Here is a 19,105-nt window from a genome sequence, read left to right as displayed (position 1 = left end):
ATATAAGGTATAAGTTAAATTTGACAGAAAGAAACTGCTCATAGCAGGGTCTGTGGATTATTTTGAGTAACCCGGTCTCAGGTTCTTGAAAGAGACATTGTTGTTGTGTTTCCTTTAAATGCCACAATGTATACAAATCGGTAGAAACTATCATCAACATTTAAGTCTCAAAAGTTTCTGTAGTAATATTGTGATTCAATATCGGAAAACTGTCGTAAACCCTGTTAAAAGAAAATTACGGAAATATTATCATAATGAGTCAAAACATACAGAACACACGGAAAATCCTAAAGGAATTATTATACGTGTAACATTTAAATAAAGAGTAAACGACTCAGTCTAAAAAGTGCAAGTCCCATATAGTTATTGATCTGGTTTTAAACACACACACACACACACACACTCCCTCCCTCCCTCCATTGACGCCAAACCCTGAGGCCGGCCTCTCTATACCGACAGCCAATTGCGGCGCGCCGAGCAGGCGAGCCTTCATGAGCCGACCCCCCTAATTTGACTGGTATAACATACCCAGCTCTGATCATGTGACGGCTAAGCGAACCACCAGCCCTCTGGAGAGAGAGAGAGTGATAGTGTGTGTGCGCGCGCGTGAGTGTGTGTGTGAGAGAGAGAGAGTGTGTGGAGGCGTACAGCTATGCAAAGACCGTGTCGTGGAGTTACATTGCCATTACGCACTATTACGCACTGACAGCTACTTTGAAGGAAAGAGCGCTCAGCGCAAAAGAGCGGAATTTTGGATTCCTTGCATTAACAGGTGAGTGCGTGAGAATTAGGGATGCCTGTGTGATTTAAGTAGTAGTAGTAGTTGTAGTAGACGGAAAAATGTTTGTGGTGTTTAGACCTTTATTTTTTCTGTCGCTCATTGTGGAGTACAGTGCGAAGCATGGTTCTGCGGAGTGAGTCGAGGAATTTGGTGTAGCCCCCTACATAGGTGACTTTATAGCACTACGTGCCTTATGCATTATGCTGCGACCCCCCCACAGAAAAAAAAAATCTGTTTAAAATCTGGTGAATCTAGTGAGTTCATATTTCTGTCACGTCAAACTTTTTTTTTTTCTGTGATCTGATTAGCTGTCACAATTAACATGTTAAACATGCCATAAACCCTGAGCTAACATCCATAAGTGACCATTCAGCGTGGTGAAGACCAGGAGCATCGTGCTGTCAAAGCCTTTTTGATGTTTCACAGCGGCAGGGTTACTATAGGGCAAATGACTTAAGACTTGGCCCAGAAGATGTTCCTAACTCTCTTCCCCAAACTTTTTTCCATGAGGTATCGCCTTGGCACAGCAACAGTAGACCCAGCCGCTTGATGTCATATGATGTTATCACATAAGCTACCCTATCTGAGTCGAATTTTGAGTTTAGATTACTAATTACATAACCAGCTGAAAAAACAACAGCAGTGGGACATCCTCAGAACAATCGCCTTTAACGTCCTGTAGCCTATCCGCGATTGTTCACTCAGAGGCAATGAAGTAAGGCTGATGATATAATAAATCAAAGTAATTTTGTGGTGACCACCTGGAATTTGAGGACGTCCCCAGGCTGCTTTTTAGCTTCACAGAAGAGGGCGCACAATCATTTTGTTTTCAGTCTCGTGCAATACACATGTAACCTTTTAAGGTTTTTAAGGGGATTTCAACGTCATGTTCAGTCGTCATAAGCCACTCGTTGCATTTAAGGCCATTCGATAATGCCTTGCAATTTTAATCCATGTAAATGCAGACGTGGTGCATTGTTTGCTGGCTGTTTGGTGGATAAAAATAGACTCAAAATCCTTCACTCATCATCCCATTGAAATCTGCTGGTCTTCAGCTGAACTGCTGTGGTAAAATAAATTTATGTTGTAACTGTGTGCCTTGGTATCCTGCAGAAAGTTTCTAGTCATTTGTAGCTTTATTATCATTACTGAGGGTAGATCACTAGGCCCTATATTTCTGAACTTTATGTATCATTTCAGTAGTTTTACTAAGATATAAGGACATGAAAAGAATCACACCATTGCATGACAGCAGAACCATGTGGCTATAATGTTAGACATGGTGAGAAATGGGAACCCCTGATTCCACATGGTCAGCGTGAAGTCTTAACCAGCAGCTGCAGGGGCTACACACACACACACACACACACAGTCACAGTCTTCAAATTGCACTTCCTTCACACGTGGTTGACTCTCCTTTTGAAGTGCCATCAGCTGGAGACCTCTTGAAGAAGCAGCAGGTAGAGACAAAATCATAATACAATAATTTTTAGTCAGTCTGCTGTTTTAAACAAACTTGAGGCAAACTCTTGATATTTGAGGCATGTAAAACATTAACATCGAGGGCTCACAGAGACAGATACTGTGTTGTCATGCTGTTTTTGTTCTGCACAAATCTGTTAACTACTAAGTTAGATTTAATTAAAATTTAATTAAAATCAAGCACAGCCAAAGTGGGTGCCGTTAGATGATCATTATCTCTTTTTATACAAGCAATGAAAGTTTTGCTGCTATTAGGATTTAGTGATGTGGGCAAAATCAAATATTGCATTATTTTTGACCAGATAGTTCAATATTCATATTTTGACAAAATTTTAGGGGTGCTTTCAAAACACAAAGAGATTTTTGATACGCATCAATAATGTGGATGTGATGACTTGTAAGATGCCTGGTAAGTTCAGGATTCCAGGAAAAAAATACTTATGCCACATTATGATATGACGACATTCAAAAATCTAAAATTATGTCTAGTCTCATATCACACTATCAATATATTATGGATATGCTGCCCAGCCCCAACTTTTATTTTATAGAATTAAAAGACATTTTTCCATCATGTCATAAATGATGAACTCATTTTTCTTGCACAGGAAGAAGAAAGAAGTTTTCATTTGTCCGATCTCCAGCAGAACAGCTTGATCTTCGGAGTCCAGCTGCCATTCATCCGCACAGGAATGGTGGATCACTTGACACTTGGTGAAGAGACCTTCCTGTATTATACCGGTTCCCCGGGGTCTGACTACAACTGCCTCTGTCATCACGCCAATGGTGGCGTGTCACCAGGCGTCATGGTAACTGAAACATGCATCTACAATCATCACCATCATCGCTACCAAGGGGTGACAATCTCCTCCAACCCTCATCTCTCTGAGGATGACCTCAGCGACTCCTCCAGTCCTTGTTCCTCTGTCTGCTCCAGTCCAGAGTCCTCGTCACCGACATTGCAACGCGCTCTTGACTCCAGCTACGAAAGCAGGAGCAGCAGGAGCAGTGGGAGCTGTAGCTCCTCAGGAGCAGAGAGTCAGGACAGCTTACTGGACCTCCTCCTCTCACAAGCCTCCCACACAACCTCTTTAAGCTCTAATGGCAGTAGTAGCTCTCATTCTTCACCTTTCTCTTCCTCTCAATCCCTAACCTCCCCACTGTCTTCTTCCTCCTCATCTGCCCCTCTTCTGCCCATGGGTCTAGCCTGGGAGTCCAAGAGGGAGCATCGGCTGAGTATTGTCCCGCAGCAAGCCAAAGAGGACTGCTATGAGTTCCCTGTCTTCCTGGATGAGCTGCAGGATCCTGCAGCGCTCCTTTTTCAGCCTACCCTGGAGGAGATTGAGGAGTTCCTGGAGGAGAACATGGTGGCAGTAATGGAGAAAGAAGAGGAGGGGAGTGATGAGGGGATGTCAACAACATCAGAGGATGCTGAGACAGAAATTTCAAGGACATTAGCAGGAGAACTTGTGTCAGTGTCACAGAGCTCAGATCAGAGTGTGACTCATTCTCCACTCACCTACTACACAGAGACCAAACATATCCCATGTACACCTGATAGGGACAGCTCACCGGCAGCAGTGTATGCTCGGTGTAGAACTGGTTCCAGTTCTACTAGTAGTGGAGATGATGGGATCAAACAGGAGGACTGTGGTTCACCGCCAGCTTCATCAGCAGGTTCCAGTGCTGCCTCCAGCGTGCCTGTCATCCTCCAAATCCAGCCCATACAGATCAAACAAGAACCCAACCCTAGTGTCATATCAGATGCTGTCACCCAGCAAACCCAAACTCAGAAAACCGAATCCCAGCCAAGTCAGGCCCCGTCAGATATCAAAATCGCCCAACTCCTGGTCAACATCCAGGGGCAGACCTTTGCCTTAGTGCCTCAGCTGATTTCCCCAGCAAACATTACTGGCTCAAGGAAAAACATAAGTGCTGCTTCATCCAAATTTGTCCGGATTGCACCGGTGCCCATTGCTGCAAAACCCACTGGGCTTGGGGAGGGCGGGTTTGATGGAGGTTCAGCTTCAGGGGTCCTCGCTGGAAATCAGAGGTACCAGAAGAGTGCAGTAGCAGACCTTATTAAAATGCACAAGTGCTCTTTTCCCGGCTGTAATAAGATGTATACCAAGAGCAGCCACCTTAAAGCCCATCTGAGGAGGCACACCGGGGAGAAGCCCTTCGCCTGCACATGGCCTGGCTGTGGATGGAGGTGAGCAGAACCAAGAGTTGTTATGTAATATAATCAAATGATAAGAGTAATTCATGAGCTGAAAGCGCAACCAGTCACTGACTGGAGTGATTAAGATAAATTAGTATCAGCTATTATTATTATCAGTGATTTGTTCCCGCTTCCTCCAGAGCTACAAACATTGCTGCCTAAAACTGATCAAAGGTTGGATGAGTAAAGGGAGATGAATGAATAGACTGAACATGTGGATAAATGTATTTTGTAGTTATCATATATCATATCATATCATATCATATCATATCATATCATATCATATCATATCATATCATATCAGCATATCATACACAGACACTTGAAGATAGCTATCTAGCAGATAGCTAGAAGATAGCACTGATATTTGACTTTTCTCAATTGTGGATAGACTCTGAAAACATCAAGTGAGTGTTTCACATTATTTTGGAATGTAAAGAACAGTAATTTCTTTATTAATGTGGTTATCATAGATAAGAAGACACTGTGATGCTCTTCAGTAGAGCGCAGATAAGATGGGAAAGTTTTGTTGTTTGTATGTTAAACTCCCTTCTGAGGCCTGAAACATGTAAGTCCTTTACAGTATTCCAAAGATAAGAGAGAAAGGTTTTATGGCACTATAAATATATGTGAAATATATGATGAGATAACTCAGGAGGCTCAGTTTTATAGATGAGAGGGGATCAGGAAAGGGCTCGCCCTCAGGACAATTTCATTCAAGTGTTTTCAAAAAGACTATAATTTCTTGTATTCTGTAGGCAGGCTGTGTGTACCCACTGTGTGTGTAGTTTTGTACCATGGTAAAGTTGTAGATTAGATAGAGTGGCTTTTGAAGTTGTCTGCATGCAGACTTTGCCCTTTGCTAGTTGTTCCACTTGTTTGCTCACTGTCTGCAATCACATACACACTACATACACACACATTAATGCAGTGGAGATACATTGGATTATTGCAAAATCAAGTTCAAGTTTTCACTTTTAGCAAGCTGACATGGTACCCAGAATTAATTTTCAGTATATCACACATTTTTAAGTGCTACGGCATTATTAGATTTTATGCTTTCATATCATTAAGAAAATCCTCATTTAAGCCATAAGAACCCAAGGTGACACAGGAGTCTTGCGTGCATCTGTGCATACATATATATATATATATATATATATAAGGTTCTGATTAGAATTTGCATTTGGGTTAGATTAAAAACAAAAAAAAGTAAGGCAAATGTCCCTGTGTGGATGATAAAGAGCCAGTTCAATCCAATTATAAAGGTTTGGCTCAGTCATGGTCAACACTTTATAACTGATAAAGTGTTCACGTTCTGTAAAGAGGCTGCACTGCACCTGCGGTCACTTAAATCCTGTTTTTCACTGCATGCATTATGTCTGGGCATACACCCATATTATGTAATATCACATTACTCAAACAAAGTTTTGTGTCAATGCCATAAACTGGCTTTCACATGTTAGACAAAGAAATAATGTGTTCAGCGTATTTGCAGCACACACTTGCTATGGCACCCCTTGTGATGGCATGTAGCTGGTGATGAGGATTAGAGGTATACTTTATTTTGGAATACCTGTTTACTTGCTTTCTTGCAGAAAGCCAGATCAGATTGCAGATACCACTTTTGTGGCTGCACACATTTAATTAGAAAACCTTTTTGTTTCTCCTTGTGTGACGTTTAAACAAACAAGATATAACAAGTTTTAGTCAGTTTAGCCAAATTTAGAGGCCCTGGTAGGATTTTCACCAAAATGTAGATCCTGAATGTAGAACTGTTCTTTTAATTTGGCCTTTTGGATCTTGAAAGTCTATATAACTTGGGCAACTTCAAACACTTGCAGTCCCAAATTGTAACAAATTATGAGTGTCTTTGAAATGTGGACCTGTCTGCCCACAGCACACACTCTCAGGTCATAGGCAGTCAGTGTAGTTATTTAGCCTTGCTCCTTAAGTGAGATTTCTCTGGATTATTTGAATCTTTTGATGATATTATAGATTTTAGATGTTGAAATTCCTTGCAAATGTGCAGTTGAAAAATGTTGTTCTGACCATTTGCCATCATACTATCACTTTTACATGTTACTAATTAACCTGTTTACCTGAAATTTTCCAAACTGGCGTTTGTCCAGTGTCCTTGGTGTTTTGTTTCCCTTGTCCCAACTGTTTTGAAAAATGCTGCATCAAATTATATATACAGTATATATATATACACACACATACACATACATACATATTGGTTTTATAAATTTAGAAGTTTGAACTTTTATGTGTTTATACTGTATTCGCTCCAGTATTGGTTGAAAAGGGTTTGCAATCTATTCTGCTTTTATTTATATTTTACGCAGCATTGAGACTGTTTTGGAATGCGGCTTAAAATCCTCATACCACCATTCCTCCCAGAACTACACTTCTGCAGTCTTTATGTGACGGCAGTATACTTATGCAGTTGTCCTGCTCTTGCTCCCCTCTCTCTGGGCCAGGAATTGGAGGTGAGCCGGGGAGACGGACACCTCTTACCCTCTGTAACCTTAGAATACTGTAGATCCATGTGCTGCATGACTCCTCAGAGGAGTGACATTTTACTGGTTAGACTCCGACATATAACTAAGTAAAAGTTATATTTCTTCTTTTGCGAAACAGTTTTCTTGTTTGAAGCTTTTTGGACCTTCATCCCTGTCTTTCTCTTTGGCTGTAGTAGTCATGTTCAAGTACAGATCTGGACACAAAGACAAAGTCACATGTTAACACATGCGGGCAACACGCACACGCACACACACACACACACATGCAGTATTTTCAGCTCACACCTGCATGGAGACTCTCAGTGTTGGATCGCTCAAACCAAACAGTTTGCTGTAATAACACTGTGACATATGTGTACTCGACATCTGTCATCAGGGCAGTGTTGTCCTTGTCAGCTGATGCATTCATTGTCACAGCACAACAATGTTGTTGGGTGGTGACAGAGCCATCACAGTTTGATTTAGAATCAGAGCTCAACTGATAGGCAAAAAGAGAGAACTGACCTCGCTGTCCATCAGTTGTGATATGTTATAAATTCTCTGAGGAAACGACTACCTTCCTATCCTCTGGCATCTGTGGGGAGGTCAGTGAGGTCTAGAAAACAACCTCAGTGAAGGTAGAGAGGTTTCACTATAATGATAAGCAACAAATTGATTAATGGAATCCTGCTCTTTTGATCAAACAAAATCTCTTTGATAAAACCAGTCAAAAGAGGTTTTAAGGTTGCTTGTATGTAGCTTTTCAAGTAGGAGGCAAACTTATGTCACAGATTAGTGCTGTCATGCATTAATGTGTTTTCCCTTTGAGCTTGCACAGAATTGAAATCGAGCCGTTCACAAACACAGCGCACGGTGACACAAAGGTTATGAGCTGACAGGAAAACTAAACAAATAGAGACTAGGAAAACAAAGATGGCACACAAACAGTAACTGTACAGTACATGTGCTTGCCGGTATCTCTGTTACTGTTATTTTCCAGGTGTGTAATCAGCATAACCGCCACACCTTTTCAGCTGTTTTCACTGTACTCTGTTGGCTGCAGAACAGCGTTTAGGGACAAGCTAGAACAAAGCCTGCATATGTGTGTTTCCCACAACGCCCACACTAATATGTGCACTATGTGTTGTGCTGAAGCCACGCCAAACCGCCCCAAGGACTTAAGGTGCAAAAACCACAGTCCTTAAGTGATCAACATAAGTGCCCTCCACCCTATAAACTCAGTGACCTCACTCAGAGGTCACTCTGACCAACAGAGCAGAGAAACCTTACACAAGTTAAATGAGGAAAGGGATCAGCAAAGAAATTGAGGTACAGCTATAGCAAGAGAGGTAGTGAGTTGAAGAAAGATGAATGGTGATTCAATGAGAGAGAACTGGCACATGATCAATCTTCCCCCAAAAGTGGATTTGAAAAACAATCAGACTGTCTTATTTGCATAAGCCCTAAATGCATACTCTGCTGAAAGATCCTCTCCTGTGCATGTTATATTTGGGCTCAGGCCCAGTTTTAGTCAGTAGAATGGTTATATATGGTTTGTATCATGCCCCAGCTTGAAGCTGAGGTAGTACAGCTTTAGGGTATAATGTGTGCATGTATGTCAGGCACAGATCATCATAAAGCACAAATGTACAGTTACGTAAAGTCTGATGGATAAAGAGAGGTGTGAAGATATGTTTGCCTCAAGTGTAGTAGAAAACATTTGTTCATGTTAAATCTGCACTAATGAATATTTTTATGTTAAGAGTGGATCAAATGATTATTTGTAATGTGAAAGGGGTGACATCACCCAAAGAGAATTGTCATTCAACTGCACTCGCCCTCAGCTCTATGAAACACTGAAGCACGTTAAGCTCACTCATTGAGCCAAAAGACTCATATTAAAAAAACTGTACAGTAATCCCCAGCTTCAAACGAAGTTAGCAGCAATGAGCGGCCAAAATTGAGACTTTATCAGCTAAAATGTCACACATTTATTTAATGAGTTGATGGAGAAATGCAAAGCCAAAAACAGAGTGCGACTAACATCAATCAGTTGGCCAGAAACTAAAACTGTATGCTCTGTCTGCCAGATGGAGAAGAGGAAGCATTTGTCGTATCATCTTTTCAAATGATAATAAGTTAGTGTTGTGTAAACAGCTTATCCCACTGACTCCAAGTGTGCAAGTCTCTTGCAGTCCATGTGCACTGTTGCTGATTTGCCCAAAGAGCAGCTACAAATAGCTTGCAATTAGCAATATTTCCCTGCATATTGTAGGTTTATTTGTAATAGGGTAGTAAACATAACTGTACCTGGTCTGTCATTCAGTTTCCTTATAGAATAGGCTGTGCTGCTGCTATCCAGATTAAGAATCCTACAGATATTTTAGCCTTAGGTGAAGAGTCTCCAAATTGGATGGCCATAAAATTTGTTACACTGTTAATTTTTATATCAGGATGAATTGTAATAATTTTAAGTTTAAGTCTAATAAGTAAGGGGGCTAAAAGAGCCCCATACCACAGCTGAATTCAGTGATAAAGAGGCTTGTCCCAGTACATTTGTCTATATAGTGTACTTTGGTTTATGACCAAATACAACCTCAGTTTTACTTTATCTACATTCTACTTTGTATCTACTTTATTTACTTTATCTGCTGAGCATGCTTTCATGCTAAACTAAGATAGTGAAAATGGTAAATATTATGCTTAGCATCAGCATGTTAACATGCTAACATGCTGATGCTAAGCATAATATTTATAGTAAATAAAGGCAATTAGATGCAGGGGGGAAAATGGATGGATGGATGGATAGATGCATGGGTACAACTGTATAGTAAGCTCAGATACAACTTAAATCTAGTCATTGGACTTGAACCAGGTATTCTCTGACTATCTGATGCTAGGCCAAGTCAAACTTTTATCATAGAGAGGCACATTAAAAAGATCTCAACACCAAACAATCAACTCATCAATGAGTCCTCAAGTCTAGTTTGTTTGTTTTGAGGTTGTTAGCTTTTCAGACATCACAGCTTAGTTTTATAAGCTCTGTTATCTTCTTTTTATTGCAGGGCCATTAAAATGATGAATGGGCTGGTTGTGTAATCCATGCCTAGAGTGGAAATGGTCTGAAATAACTAAGTGACATTTGTACATCTTTGTGAATTATCACCTTCATGCCTTCAGCCTGCTGCCACTGCTGTTGCTACTGGAAATGTGCCGGGAAATCAATCTGTGTTACAGATTAATCTGATCTTAACAGCTTTACTAATATACGCAGGTACACACAAAGATATAGGCACACACACACACACACACACACACACATTTACAACAGGAACTACTCCATCAGCTTGACCAGGGGCCATAGAGACCAGTGCAGACCAGGCCAGGAATAGACTGGCTGAAAAAAAAAAACAAACTTGGATTTGCAGTGCTCATGTGTTGAGCTAAATATGGCATGGCTCTTTAACAGGGAAGACGCAGAGTAATACACGTGGATAGAATCACACCTCTCAGACTGCCCTCATGAAAGAGCTTCATATACTATTTATACTATTTGGCACTCTGAGGTATGACTGCATCCATTATTTTAACATAGGAAGTGCACACAGCTTGTTTTATGCACAGAAACGGGAGGGCTTCAGGATGCCAGCAACAGTTTTCTTTTGTGAAACTGAACTGACTGTTGGTTGACAACCGTGGTGAGGGAATAAAATGCAAACATTTGAAGAAATGAGTGGGGAAGTGTCTTTAAAGAGATGCTTAATGTTCAAGAAAATAAAAATGTAATGAATCACATCATGGGTTTCCTTCCTGGTAGGTTCTCCCGATCCGACGAGCTGTCCCGACATCGCCGCTCCCACTCTGGAGTGAAACCATACCAGTGCATCGTCTGCGAGAAGAAGTTTGCCCGCAGCGATCACCTGTCGAAACACCTCAAAGTCCACCGCTTTCCACGAAGCAGCAGGACAGGGCGCTCTGCAAACTGACTCCTCTGACCCCACTGTGACAGACTGACGCTAAGCGGAAAGGGGGGTGGGGGGAGCTGTGTGCGTGTATTTGTGTGTGACGAAACAGAGGGGGGGGGGGCGAAGTCTGAACACCTTTTAAAAGAGTGTGCAAGACTCGTTAGCTTATGTGTGTGTGTTTATGTTCAAATATGTACGTGTGACGTACATTCATGGTACTGTGATAATTTATTGGGTGGCGAGGAAAAGACTCTAAAAACTAAAAACAGAAAACTGTTACTTGACACATCACCCTCACAGGTGGAATAAGCTTCTTGTATATTATAACTATTTTTTCCCCTCAAATCTTTTTGCTCATCTAATTTGAAGAAATTTGAAATATTTGCTATTCAGAGTATTTTTACAATTTGAGGTGTGTTGTATTATTGTTATTGTTGGATTTAAAAGCCTTATATGAATAAAAGTTGCATCACTAAGGGGTCTGCTACTATTTAAAATCCACATTTATTTTTACCTTCCTGGAGCCAAATGTTGTTTCAGAGTAACCTTATCAAAAAGTCATTGCTTATTGGCTACTGGGAACAATTGGGGCCTTGGTTTAATTCTTTCTAGACAGAGTAAATGATGTATCAACATTCCTTTAGCTTTGAATAAGTGTCTTTGTTGCCTTTGAGCCTGGTTACAGAAACAAAATAAAACTCTGTAGAAACCTCAAACACAGTAACAAAGCTCAAGTTCATGTTGAATTACTGCTCACCAATAAAGATCAGGTCATTATGTAATTTGCACTGGCACATATGGAATTTCTGCTTGTCTACCCATACAAAGTATTTAGTGTTTTGTTTAGCTGTATTTTGTTGTGACTTGACTCTGTAACATCATCAAGAGGAATTAAGGCTGCAGCTACATCCAGCAAATACCCACAAAATATTTCAAGCCAAGGTTGAAAACATGTCTGTTGTTCTGTCATCAGATAATGATATGTCACAACATTTGTTTTCTGGTTTTGTAATGTTCTTAAATGATGCCATATCATTTAATACTTTAATATGTGTCACTGCTGTGATAAAACGTAAATTTACACAAGATAATATATTCACATTGCCAAGAGGGAAGGGGGCAAGACAAAGTTGAACAAATCAAACTTCTTGCCTCCTGGCAGGTTTTACTTGTTTTCTTTTTAGAAACAAAAAGAAAAAGAAACAAAATGTTTTTACAAAGGCAATGTAAGTGGTGGTTTGTGTTGAAATTGTGTGTGATTACAAAATCCAATAATAGCAAAAATTAAATGTGGTGTATCAGTAGCAGTAGTAGAGGAGAGACAAAAAGTTAGCAAATGTTGGTAAGACATTAGTTAAAATGAGCTCCCTAAGCTACTGGAAAAACCAGACCAAAGAGGCTGCTGCAGCCAAACACCCGAAAGTGTTGAATTTAGTGTTTCATTGTGAATTGAACTTCATTTTGACAGTGTAAGAGAAGCTACGCAGATTTGCTTTAACACAGTCTAAGCAATATTTTATACCTTTCTTAAACAGTTATCAAGTGAAACATGACTCTGTTAGCTCCCATTGAAGTCTGTTCCATAGCCAAATCAAGTTGGTTTTTCTCTTCCTGACAAAAAATCTTTTTGATAAAAAGAAAATGATGCGAATCAAATTTAACTGTTGTTCTTGTTGTCCCTTAGTTGAGAAGTGTGTACCATCACAGCATCAAATAACACATTTAAAGGAAATCTTTATGACTCTCTACTATAAGCTACGGTCTTACCCTAACATGACTCGTTACGGAAAATGGAGAAATGACACCATTATCTTGAACATATCATATCTCTTGCCATAAAATGAGATGCCTTTGTCTTGTACTGTAAGGGAACAGTGACTTTTTTTGCTTTATTGTCACATTACATATGTGTATAAATGTCTTGTATGTGTCCTTCTGCATCTCCACTGGATGAAACCAAAGGAGTTATGGGAGGGGCACAAAATGCCAACTGCACAGAGTTCAGTTATTGTCAATCAGTTGACAATATGAATATAAGAAATGTTAACATTTGAATTGCAATTGAGTTGTTTTTGGAAATGTTGGATTTTCTGAAACCTACAATGATTGACAAAGCTTTTGAGTGTTCAGTACACAGCACCTGAATGAGACACTGTATGGAAGAAGTGCATTATGTAAGTCAGGCATTCCTTCCATACAATCAGAAGAAACAATTTTCTGAATGGGTGTCACATGTGAGCTCATGAATGTATGTAAATACTGTACATGTATCTGAAAGCAGAACTGAAACACTGTTCTAGTGATTTCTGTGATTTGAAAGATTTTTTTTTCTTTTTAAATATGTAAAGAAATTGTACATAATATGATAAGTCAAATATATGGTGAAAAAGTGTGGCAACTTACTTTTTTTTGCCAGTTTTTACACAACACATTATTAAAAGGCTCATGAAAAGTTTCATAATACATCCATTCATCTGAATTTAGAAACATTTTACCCCATGCATTTCTGTGATATTGTCTTGACTTGCACACCCATAATATAGCATAATGTATTATGAAACATAATGAGTATGTGCTCTGTAAAGACGTTACAAAGAAAGAGTTGCTTGAAATGGTATATTTTTGCTTTTGTTCTTATGTAAAACACATTTACAATAAAAATCCCAAAGGAAGAGGTGTATTTTCTGTTCTTTTTCTGTTGCTATTAAAAGGCGAGGTAACTGTAGTCTCTTTTCACGTGCTGTTCTGATGTTTACTTCACCTTGGTAGAATCTGGTTATTCTAATTTGCTCAGGAGACATAATAGGTGCAATTACTACTTTAAACCACAAGTAAACCAGAGCACACCACCCAATCAGTTTACATAAGTGAGACTAATCTTAGCTGAGCCATTACCACAAGCGATAATTTGGGGATGAAGCATAAATGCTAAAATGTAGCATAACAACTAGCCAACATTAACTTTAGCCACCATAAGCTAGTGGTCATACCAGAAGTAAGTTAGAGTCTTGTGGGTTATCAGTTAAACTTTTCATTTGTAAGAGAATGAATATAGACTTGCATTAGACTTATTGTAATATATACAATATTGGACATTGTCTATATTGTATATTGTATGTTATTAACTCCTGTTGGATGTGAATAATACTATCACATTTCCCACTTACGGCGAACCACGCTCATTGGTGCATGGAATAATGTCAGGATTTCACAACAGGCAGTAAACCATGTAATTAACAGAGACCACAAGGATTCAAAGCCATGATCTCCTGTTTACAAGGCAGACAGTTATACAACAAAGCCACAGCAGCACTGTGAGGAAGTGTGAGTGTGGATCTGCAGTACTGTACAAGAAAGCCAAGGACTTGTTTATCAGTGGTAATATGGTATATAGCGTAATATGTGGAAAAACAGTGGAACATTTAACAGCTAAATAGATATTTCTCTCAGGAGTTGTGGCGGGGGGGAAATCAGTGCTATAACATTGGATAGAATATGGGACATTCATCAACAAACCAGAAACAGAAACAAAAGCAAATGTTGTTCCAAATCTGTCAGATGCTTAAATAGATACATTAGATTAGTTAGATAAAATTTTGAGCCTTATCAGCATCTTGAGTTGATAATGATGTACTACATTTACCTCCAGTCATTATTTAACAGTCTGAATTCAGCATTTAGAACTAAAGGTAGAGATGTTTTGTCATGATATTTTCTTTACTTTTCCCATAAGGAAAAGTGACTCATTCAGATATATTGTGCTTGTGCTATTTTTTCTCATTCAGCTAAGGGAGAAAGATAAAAAAAAAAAAAAAGCTGTTTCCCATGAAGCTACATGAAGAAAGTACAGCTGGGAAACATGAGAAATGTCAGATTTGTACCACACGGCAAATTTGCATGGAAATTATAGCCCCATCCTTTGCTCTTCATTCTTCTTCTCCCCGCGACTTACTCCCCCCTTCTTCATAACATTTTAAAGAATGGCTTTGGAAGTTTTCTGGTTCTGTGTGTGTTTGCTGAGTCATGGTGTTAAAAGCAGAGAGGTAGTAGCTAACAGCAAAAGTAAGTCTGCTCATGGCATAAATCAAGGTGATTTATGAGCCTGTGAAGCCTCAGAGGCATTCTGGGATGCAACAGGAGGATTTAATTCAACACATCTGGATCTCAACGACACTGCTGGCTGCTCATTTCAGGTTCAGTATTTGGGCTCTGTTTGTTGTTGATGTCACCGGGCCTAGGATTTTGTTAAAGACAAAATGATGTTGTAGGTTACTTATATTTCTGGACACCAAATACTGAGGCATTCTTAAACACTGATTGCTTATGAATGCCATACTGAGCATGTATGAACATGCAAGAGCAAAATCAAATCACAGTCTCCCACAAGTAATTTAACATTCTGTGTGGAGTTTGCATGTTCTCCCTGTGCCTGCGTGGGTTTTCTCTGGGTACTCCAGCTTCCTCCCACAATACCAAAAACATGCACATTAGATTAATTGGCTACTCTACATTGTCCCTAGGTGTGAGTGTGAGAGTGTGTGGTTGTCTGTCTTTGTGTGTTGGCCCTGCGATTGACTGGCGACCAGTCCAGGGTGAACCCCGCCTCTCGCCCGTAGTCAGCTGGGATAGGCTCCAGCTCCCCCGCGACCCTGACGGATAAGCGGTATAGAAAATGGATGGTCGGATGTTGACACAGATTACTGCTATTATACATTATGAAAAAGACAAAATCCCAAGAAAACATATTGTTGTAAGAGGACATTTTTAACTTCTTCTTTACCATCAAAAGCAATTTGACTTCACATTCTCTGGTGGTTCACATGACATGTTCACTCCCGCATTTATTGCTGACAGTTTACTCAAAAATGAAAATAGAGTCATTATCTGCTCACCCCCATGCCAATGGAAAGTCGGGTGTAATTTCTTCGTTCACACAACATTTCTGGAGCTTTACAGAAAAAAAAAAAAAAAACAGCATTGCGGTTTTCTCTAAAAACAGCTGGAGAGGCTGGAGACTTGTTTTAAAGCACAAATAAAACAACAGAATTAAAGAATATAAAACAACTCCATATAGCTCATTTAGCATAATCCAACTCTCTGGAAGCAACCAGAGTCCAAATTTGATTTATTTATACCCTTTTGTAAGTCGGAATCTTCACCGCAGCCACTTAAAGCTAAAACAGTTAGCACACATCCCTTCTGAAGCTTGAGTATATAAAGGATGACATGAAATGAATTTTTCCCAGAGATAGTTTCTGTCTTTGAGGTAGTTCTTGTCATGCTGATGTATGTTCAATGATTTTAATTAGTTATCTATTAGTTAGTTATTTTGTCAGCTCATCTGCTTCACCTTGGCTTCCCAGACTGTAAAAGCTGTGCCATGTGTCTCATCCTCTGTCTTTCTTTGTTTCCAGCTAATACACACCCTACTTTATCTGTTCAGTTGGCACCATTCAGCCCCCACAGTGCATGGTCCACACTGCTGATTTGCTCTATCATTGCTTACCCACATACTGTATTGTTAGTTTGTGCAGCAAACCACTGCTATTGTGTAGCATCCCCTTATGCTCTAAAACCATTTTACATTCGAACACGAGCTAGCTCTCTGGATAAGTTATTTCTGTTGCTTTGGAAGCATAAAGTTGTGCTTGTTTTTCTTGCTTCAATAAAACTTGCTGCGTTTTATTATTGATTAATATTATATACACCTATATTGTATTTTTTTTTCTCTTTGTTAATGCAATGCTGGTTTGGTCATATTGTGGACATTGACCCTGGTAATAACTGGACAATTTCAATAGACTAATGTAATGTAATGAAAGAAAAAGAGCAATTAAAATTTCTTACAGTTGTGACCTGGCTTTTCTCTGCCGTTGTTGCTGAAGTGGTCTGCTGTGAATGCAAAATAACCTGGTGTGATGCATACCAGAGATTTTTTTTCTCAATCAGTATGGCACCCAGGTATTTTTAGCAATCTGCAGATTTTGCTCTTGTTTGCATACTACATGCTTCGTTTTGGCCAAATTGGCAACATATTGCTAGTACAATGGGTGGTTTTGAATAAATCCCAGATATTTTTCTGGGTTTTGCAGCACATTTGAGTTAAAATCTCATCCAGGACACAGCAATCAGGTTCAGACTAAACCAGAGGCACATCTGTTTAACTGCAAATTCTCATTGAACAGTAATGGGGTTTAAGTGATCATATGACTTTGACCTGTTCAAAACAAGTTTAAACCTGTCTTTGACCTTAATATTGATCTTAATCTTGATGTACACAGTGTCATTCCAGTGCTAAGGTTTAACTTAATGCATGCTATGTGCCCAGAATAGTTGCTGGCAAGCATCTAGAAGCTTAAGACTCAGGTATTTATCTGAGCCCTAACCATGGTGCTTTAAAAAGGACAGTGAATATTGGGCTAACATTCATTATATGCCCAGACATATGTCTCTAATGGGCTGACAGTGTTGCTCTGTGTCTGCTGGATAGGCAAGATGGGCAATAGTTTGCTAACATTGTATCCCCTGTTAGCCCCAGAAACTGTTCACTCCTACACACAAACACCACTGAACTCAGGAGCTGCACCAACCACTTTATACAGCATTGGACTGCTCTCTCCACACTGCATGTCACTTAGATTTATATTTATATTTACTGACCTTTATCTTACTTAGTTTATTTTGCATGCCCTTAGCTTTTATATATATATATATATATATATATATATATATATATATATATATATATATATATTATATGTTTATGTTAGTGTTCTACTACTGCACCGTGGGTCTTATAGTAACCCAGTTTCAATCCTATGTATGTGCTGCACATATGGCAGAATTGACAATAAAGTTGACTTTGACTTCAGACTTCAAAACTATATGAGCTGAGGATATACTCTTTATCTTTTAGCTTGTCCTCCAAATGTCTTTGCATGCCTCTCTTTTACATTAGCTTAGTACTCTATAATCTAATATGAGTATATTATTTTGAAATCTTAACATGGAAATATAAAAAAGAAAGCAGGTGGGTTTTTCCAGTTCCAAAAAAGTTGCTGAGTGACCACTGGCTGCGTGTATGTTCGAGAAAGCAGGAGAAACAGATACTGGGAACAAATCTGAAGGTCAGAAGCGGCTTACCAAGCAGCAAACTACAACAGGCCCCATGCTGATTTGACATGTGGCATCAGATGATAACTGTTATGCAACTGCCTACAAACTCTCTCACCCAAGTTTAGTCTCGTGTGTATGTGTGTGACTGAATTCATTTGTGTGCGTGTGTGTGTACGTGAGCGTCCATGTGTGTCTGAGATAGAGAGAGAAAGGAATAAAATGGTAATGAAAGAACAAAGGAGAACATGTGTAACAAGTAAGTCGCAACATAAGTTTGTTACATTTACTGTCTGCCTGTACTGTACTTTCACACATTCCAACAACTGAAGTTATCCCTTGAGGCAATAATAACTTTGTTGCATGTGTTGTTGCACTGCTATTTGTTACAGTGCACCCAAATGCAGAATATAAACACAGGAGACAATTGGAGATTTAAGAAGGTTTAATGGAGATACTGAGGAAACTGTGAAAGTGAAGCATAGATGGCGAGGCATTACTGAGCAGGTAAGGTGCAGGAATAGCAGCTGTACCAGCAGACAGACAGGCAGAACAGTCAGGGAGACCTGTTGCTGCCACTATGCTTTCTGCAGTAACTGATAGTCTCTCCACCGTTCTTCCTAGTTTCTTGGACGACTAGCATTCTCAAAATACGGGTGTGGTACATCAGATGTGTTTGAGTACACATTTTTGGCAGTATAGATTTATGTATTATTATATTATATTAATTTATTTATTTAGCAGTATGGATTTATGGATGGCCATTCGATCTACTTTGATCTACTAGTCATGATCACAGGTGGATAAATTCTGACTTTTACAATCCTCTTTCCTTAAGTTCCCAGAGGATGAATTCTACACACTCTGGTGATTTGATCTGACTTTCCATGTAGCAACACTGTGAGGCTCACTTGGTGGTTTTGAGTGAAACTCTCAAGAACTATTGGATGACTTACCATGACATTTGGTACATTAATTTTCCCGTCAGGATGAATTGTAATAACTTTGGTGACAACTTAACTTCTCATCTAGCACTGTA

The 19,105-nt window shown here is 39.4% G+C and overlaps 1 protein-coding gene across 1 annotated transcript; it reads left to right on the top strand.

Annotated features, from left to right (window-relative positions):
* The first annotated feature begins 544 nt into the window (after positions 1 to 544).
* Positions 545 to 13,625, top strand: LOC124063516 (Krueppel-like factor 15). The gene is made up of 3 exons (XM_046397253.1): positions 545 to 772; positions 2,872 to 4,475; positions 10,806 to 13,625. Exons 2-3 carry the CDS (start codon positions 2,956 to 2,958, stop codon positions 10,972 to 10,974), a joined length of 1,689 nt encoding a protein of 562 aa, XP_046253209.1. The 5' UTR covers positions 545 to 772; positions 2,872 to 2,955; the 3' UTR covers positions 10,975 to 13,625.
* Positions 13,626 to 19,105: the final 5,480 nt, after the last annotated feature.

This window comes from Scatophagus argus, chromosome 8 (genome assembly GCF_020382885.2).
Source record: "Scatophagus argus isolate fScaArg1 chromosome 8, fScaArg1.pri, whole genome shotgun sequence".
NCBI lineage: Eukaryota > Metazoa > Chordata > Actinopteri > Scatophagidae > Scatophagus > Scatophagus argus.
The sequence above is the reverse complement of the archived record's forward strand: the minus strand, read 5'-3'. Positions and strand labels throughout refer to the sequence as shown.